This window comes from Salvelinus alpinus, chromosome 15 (assembly GCF_045679555.1).
Source record: "Salvelinus alpinus chromosome 15, SLU_Salpinus.1, whole genome shotgun sequence".
NCBI classification, from domain to species: Eukaryota; Metazoa; Chordata; class Actinopteri; order Salmoniformes; family Salmonidae; genus Salvelinus; species Salvelinus alpinus.
The window spans coordinates 14,387,815-14,395,045 of NC_092100.1; the positions used below are offsets into that span (position 1 = coordinate 14,387,815).

Sequence of the window (7,231 nt, forward strand, 5' to 3'; positions counted from 1 at the left end):
GCAGGGCCGGGGGACATCGGAGTTACGGCCTCTGCCAGTTCATGGGACAACAGGGAAATGTCCATTTCATCCCTCTGTGCCAGAGAGAGCTTAGAGAGTTCTGCAAACAAAATCTGAGCACACATAGGATCACACAGTTCTGCCCTATACAACTCAGTATAAACCTCCACAGTCCGCATCTCCCCCACCACAGAGGTCACCCGCCCATCTGACAGCCGTAGACAATGCATACCCTTGGCTTCACCGCTCTGTCTTTCCAAACCAAAGAAGGAGGAGCTGGGAGCATCCATCTCCTTGAGCATGGAGAACCTAGCTCTTACAAGTACTCCCTTTACTTTAACCTGGAAAAAACTGCTCAGGTTCCTACGTAATTCAGCTAAATTAGCCTGGAGGCCTACATCGCCTTCCCCACCATCTCTACCTCCACCTCACTGATACTACACTCAAGTTCCCCCAATACTCTCCTAGCCTCTGAGGATGAGAGCTGTATAGTGTTGACAGAAAAGCCAAATTTGTACTTTTCCCACATCCCACCATTGACTCAGAGACTCATACTCCTCTCTTCGCTGCCCCGACCTTTAACAAAAAGTCTGGAAACCTGAGCAAAAGGTGGCATCTTGTAAGAGCTTTACATTAAACCTCTAATAGGATGCCTGGGAGGACCTGGTGAAATAGACAGCCGAGCCATGGTTACGTGGTGATCTGAAAATCCCACCGGGAGAATGGAAGCGCCCAACAGCCTATTGCTCTGATTCCTGGACATGTAAAACCGATCGAGTCGGGTTGCACTCACCCTAGCCCCAAACAGATCTTACAAACTTTGCCAGATCACAAAAAAAAGCTTAAAGTTGAACCTTCTTTTTCCATTTAGTCTCACTCAGGAACCTTGACAGTACCCTCACCGTGTACTTTGACACCTCTGCCTTACTGGCTGTCAGCTCTGGACCCACTGAGGAGGAGTCTGAACAGAAAGCCTCCTCATTGTCCTCTACCCTCAAACTCCCCTTCCTCTTCTCCATCCTCCATCCTGACCACCTGCCCTTTCTCCCTAGTCGGGGCCTCCCCCCCAGCACACGGCAAAGGTTCCTTGGTGCCTTTGACCACACCAGCCTCTCCCCTCCCACCTTTTTCTTCTCCCCCTTATTCCTCTTCCGCTTGACACTCCCCCCCCCTTCCCCTAGTTGCTTCCCCTTCCCCACTACACTATCCTCATCCACTAGCATAGCCTGACTAGACCCAGCCTCATCTACACCACCATCTATAACATGACTAGACCCAGCCTCATCTATACCACCATCTATAACATGACTAGACCCAGCCTCATCTACAACATGACTAGACCCAGCCTCATCTACACCACCATCTATAACCTGACTAGACCCAGTCTCATCTATACCACCATCTATAACATGACTAGACCCAGCCTCATCTACACCACCATCTATAACATGACTAGACCCAGCCTCATCTATACCACCATCTATAACATGACAAGACCCAGCCTCATCTACAACATCACTAGACCCAGCCTCATCTACACCACCATCTATAACCTGACTAGACCCAGTCTCATCTATACCACCATCTATAACATGACTAGACCCAGCCTCATCTACAACATGACTAGACCCAGCCTCATCTACACCACCATCTACAACATGACTAGACCCAGCCTCATCTACACCACCATCTATAACATGACTAGACCCAGCCTCATCTACAACATGACTAGACCCAGCCTCATCTACACCACCATCTATAACCTGACTAGACCCAGTCTCATCTACACCACCACCTATAACATGACTAGACCCAGCCTCATCTACACCACCATCTATAACATGACTAGACCCAGCCTCATCTACACCAACATCTACACCATGACTAGACCCAGCCTCATCTACACCACCATCTATAACATGACTAGACCCAGCCTCATCTACAACATGACTAGACCCAGCCTCATCTACACCACCATCTATAACCTGACTAGACCCAGTCTCATCTACACCACCTTCTATAACATGACTAGACCCAGTCTCATCTACACCACCATCCATAACATGACTAGACCCAGCCTCATCTACACCACCATCTAAAACATGACTAGACCCAGCCTCATCTATACCACCATCTATAACATGACTAGACCCAGACTCATCTATACCACCATCTATAACATGACAAGACCCAGCCTCATCTACAACATGACTAGACCCAGTCTCATCTATACCACCATCTAAAACATGACTAGACCCAGCCTCATCTACCCCACCGTCTATAACATGACTAGACCCAGCCTCTAGACCCAGCCTCATCTACACCACCATCTATAACATGACTAGGCCCAGCCTCATCTACACCACCATCTATAACATGACTAGGCCCAGCCTCTGCTGCCTGCGTCTCATGGCCCGCTGCACGTTGACCTCGATTTCCCCAACTGGAGCTTGTATCCTCACCTTGTCTACGGCCTTTATGTGGGCACGCAAAGCTCTTGTGCCCCAAATCCCCAAATCCCCAAAATGCATACAAAATGAACGTTACTAATAGACTTTTCCAAACAAGTCAAACAACGTTTATAATCAAACATTAGGTAGCCTAATACGTAAATAAATGACAAAATTTAAGACGGAGAATCGTTATTGTCTTTACCGGAGAAAAATACCAAAGAACTCGCTCTCATTCACACGCTTGGAAACACTACAGCCAAAATGGGAGCCACCTAGAAAAACTACAATTTCTGGCTCATTTTTCCAAAAACCAGCCTGAAACTCTTTCTAAAGACTGTTGACATCTAGTGGAAGCCCAAGGAACTGCAATCTGGGAGGACTTCACCTTATAATAAAAGTGACAGCCATTGAAAATAGTGGTAGGCTGAATTGTTTTTGCCCTCGGAGTTTCGCCTGCCATATCAGTTCTGTTATACTCACAGACATTATGTTAACAGTTGTAGAAGCTGTAGAGTGTTTTCTATCCAAATCTACCAATTATATGCATATCCTAGCTTCTGGGCCTGAGTAACAGGCAGTTTACTTTGGGCACGCTTTTCATCCAGACGTGAAAATACTGCCCCCTACCCAAGACAGGTTAAAATCACATTTAACTGTTGCTCATTGTTGTTCAGAAACATAAACACTTTCCTCCAGAACGAAACAACATGCTTAACGGCATCTGCCTGAAAACCTGCCGACAGTACACAAAAACCGCAAGCAAAATTACCAAAACCCCTCAGCTCTTTCCTGATTTGATCATCTGTAATAAACTGAGGCAGATTCACAACTACAACCCTCGTCAAAGGACTCAACAGGGGAGAAATCAGCACCAACACATCCCTTACCAATATTCCACTAGCAGTCAGCCTACCCACTAAATATACTCTTTTCATGAACACAACCACAGCTTTGTTCATTCTGGATGCGGAATGTATAAATTCAGCTCCTACCTGTTCGCCGACCGCGAGCAGAACCTCCTCCACCTTAACTCCATTCTCAGGGTCACGCCTGAATCCCTGCCGTAACTACAGCGTCTCCTCCACGCTAGGCTGAGAAGCCATCGCGCACACCACACCATTCAATCCCCAGGAAACTAAAACTCTGTCCTCTTCCTCCCTAACTTTGAACGAAAACAGTGGGTACCGCTAAACTAACAGTGCGTTAACCCTCCACCATAGAAAATACAAATTGAAAGAAAAGATGAAGAAAATAAGTAAGGACAGAGCCCTCCACATGGCCTCTCAAATACAAAACAATCCCAGCATACACTGAGAGAGAGACAAACAGAGGGAGAGAGAGAAAGAGAGAGATAAAAGAGAGAGACTAACCTCTAGGATCTGATCTCCAGCCCAGAGTCGTCCATCGCGTGCCGCCGCCCCCTCCTCATATACCTCATGGATCACTATGGCATCCTTGAGAGAGAGAGATGGAGAGAAAGAGAGCGAGAGAGACTGTTGTCTTTTTGTCTTACTTTAATGAGACATCCTCATTACACTAAAACCACCACAAACACCTGTCACCCCATTCTCATACACCTCATGGATCACTAGAGAGAGAGAGAGAGTGAGAGAGAGAGAGACAGAGATAATGTGTAAGAGAGAAAGAGAGAGCGAGAGAGTGTGAGAGAGAGTGTAAGAGAGAGAGAGAAAGAGAGAGCGAGAGAGTGTGAGAGAAAGAGAGAGAGAGAGAGAGAGTGTAAGAGAGAGAGAGAGAGTGAGAGAGAGAGAGAAAGAGAAAGAGAGAGAGAGAGTGTGAGAGAGAGAGAGAGAAAGAGGGAGCGAGAGTGTGAGAGAGAGTGAGAGAAAGAGAAAGAGAGAGAGAGTGAGAGAGAAAGAGAAAGAGAGAGAGAGAGAGTGAGAGAGAAAGAGAGAGAGAGAGTGTAAGAGAGAGTGAGAGAAAGAGAAAGAGAAAGAGAGAGAGTGTGAGAGAGAGTGAGAGAAAGAGAAAGAGAGAGAGAGAGAGAGAGTGTGAGAGAGAGAGAGAGAGAGAGAGAAAGAGAAAGAGAGAGAGAGAGAGTGAGAGAGAAAGAGAGAGAGAGAGTGTAAGAGAGAGTGAGAGAAAGAGAAAGAGAAAGAGAGAGAGTGTGAGAGAGAGTGAGAGAAAGAGAAAGAGAGAGAGAGAGAGAGAGTGTGAGAGAGAGAGAGAGAGAGAGAGAAAGAGAAAGCTAGGCTACTTTGCAGTGTAGCTGTGGCTCTCATCTCTGGCTGAGACAGAGACAAGTTGACGTAACCTGTTATGGTCAACATGGTCGCCACTGAGCAAGGCTAGCAGTCTTACCAGCTGGGTGTCTTTTCCCCCTACGATGCTGAGACCCAGGCCAGAGCGACCCTTGGCGATCTCTATGATTATCTCCTGGCCTGGAACGATAGAGCACGTGGATGGGTCTACAGCATAGAGAGAGGGAGGAGATAGGGAGAAGAGAGATTTTGTTATCAAACCTCAATGCAAGTGTTTATGTTGTTGGCTGTCCTTTTTATAATGAATATTATGGACTATTCTATATAATACACATTATGGCCTTCTATCTCAAGGCCATCAGACTGTTAAATATCACTAGCACAGAGAGGCGGCTGCCTACATACAGACTTGAAATCATTGGCCACTTTAATAATGCTACTTAATAATGTCACTTTAATAATGTTTACATATCTTGCAATACTCCTCTCATAAGTATATACTGTATTCTATTCTATACTATCTATTGCATCTTAGTCTATGCTGCTCTGAAAATGCTCATCCATATATTTATATATTCTTATTCCTTTACTTAGATTTGTGTGTATTAGGTAGTTGTTGTGGACTTGTTAGATCACATGTTAGATATTGCTGCACTGTCAGAGATAGAAGCACAAGCATTTCTCTACACTCTCTACACTAACATCTGCTAAACACGTGTACGTGAACAATAACATTTAATTTGATTCACAACTTTCTGCACAAAGAATTGAATAGATAAAATAAGACAGTTGAGTAAAATGGTCAGTTCTTCCCCCAGTGAGCACAAGATGTTGAAAATACGTATTTTCAACACCTTGTGCTCTTAGGGTCCCTAATGTAGCCCTGTAAATGGCCTGCTGGTTGTGAGTGTGGCTCCATACCTTTGCTGCAGTACTCAAAGTCTGGGCTGGTGCAGGAGGAAGGCAGGAAAGAGGCAGGTGGGGGCACCAGCCCCCCTTTCACTGAGCTCACCACAGGCAGCTTACAGGAGAGCCGACAGGTTTTGGACAGGCTCGCAGTCTGCGCACACACACACATTTTAAATACTTAATTTGAATCGACCAATCAAATTGACAAAAAAAGGATGCAACCATTTTAAAGGTCCCTGTATGCCTGCCACTCAAATGTAAAGAAAACTCCCCCTTCTCCAATCAGTTAGGCTGCCTATGACAACTGAAACAGAACTGTACCTAGCCAATTGCTTTGCCATAGTTTTTGTCAGGCCCTCAATCTGGAGGCCACGCACTGCAAGCCTGTGAACGTGGCCGAGACTGCCAAATATCAGCACCACCAGCTTGCACCTAAACCCGAGGATGTCCCAGCATGCCACGAGGGGCTGGTCCTGAAGCAGCTTCTCTGCAAAGGCCTTGTCCACGTAGCCGTCCAATGAGCAGCCCACTTCCAGAATGAGCCCCTCCCCCCACAACAACAATATCTGGTGTATATGACACACAGGAAAACACATCATCATCATCATCACACCAGCTTCCTCTTACACAACAATGTTTGTGCATCCACTTGTCTCGCTCGCTGGCTATCAGGTCGACAAGGTGGCCATGTCTAGCAATGTACAAATCCTTGTATGAACAGCAGCCATTCACAACATGGACAATGGACTCCATTAAAATTGACTCATGTAGAATAGAAAATGGGTCATGGTTTGCAGGGGACCAGAGTGCTACATGGTATTTTGTTGGTAGAGCTTGCAGCCTCGCCTTAACAATAAAGGTGAGAATGTCCTCGCCAATGGCACCATTCTGGTAAATGGAATGGGAGACAGAGTGGTCAGCACAGTGAAGAGCAGTGAGTTTCCCCTGCAGCCTCAGGCCGGTCCAGTGTTACAGTAGCTGGGAAACAGAGTGGTCAGCACAGTGAAGAGCAGTGAGTTTCCCCTGCAGCCTCAGGCCAGTCCAGTGTTACAGTAGCTGGGAGACAGAGTGGACATCACAGTCCAGAGCAGTGAGTTTCCCCTGCAGCCTCAGGCCAGTCCAGTGTTACAGTAGCTGGGAGACAGAGTGGTCAGCACAGTCCAGAGCAGTGAGTTTCCCCCACAGCCTCAGGCCAGTCCAGTGTTACAGTAGCTGGGAGACAGAGTGGTCAGCACAGTGAAGAGCAGTGAGTTTCCCCTGCAGCCTCAGGCCAGTCCAGTGTTACAGTAGCTGGGAGACAGAGTGGTCAGCACAGTCCAGAGCAGTGAGTTTCCCCTGCAGCCTCAGGCCAGTTCAGTGTTACAGTAGCTGGGAGACAGAGTGGACATCACAGTCCAGAGCAGTGAGTTTCCCCTGCAGCCTCAGGCCAGTCCAGTGTTACAGTAGCTGGGAGACAGAGTGGACATCACAGTCCAGAGCAGTGAGTTTCCCCTGCAGCCTCAGGCCAGTCCAGTGTTACAGTAGCTGGGAGACAGAGTGGTCAGCACAGTCCAGAGCAGTGAGTTTCCCCTGCAGCCTCAGGCCAGTCCAGTGTTACAGTAGCTGGGAGACAGAGTGGTCAGCACAGTCCAGAGCAGTGAGTTTCCCCTG

The 7,231-nt window shown here is 47.2% G+C and overlaps 1 protein-coding gene across 1 annotated transcript in view; it reads right to left on the minus strand.

Moving 5' to 3' along the window:
- Positions 1–7,231, minus strand: part of LOC139539529 (inaD-like protein) — a 269,424-nt gene that overhangs the window by 28,495 nt on the left and 233,698 nt on the right. The window contains exons 31-33 of the mRNA XM_071342573.1: positions 5,594–5,732; positions 4,773–4,879; positions 3,824–3,907 (exon numbers count right to left, since the gene is read on the minus strand). Coding sequence (XP_071198674.1) covers positions 3,824–3,907; positions 4,773–4,879; positions 5,594–5,732 — 330 coding nt within the window. The remainder of the gene's footprint in view (positions 1–3,823; positions 3,908–4,772; positions 4,880–5,593; positions 5,733–7,231) is intronic.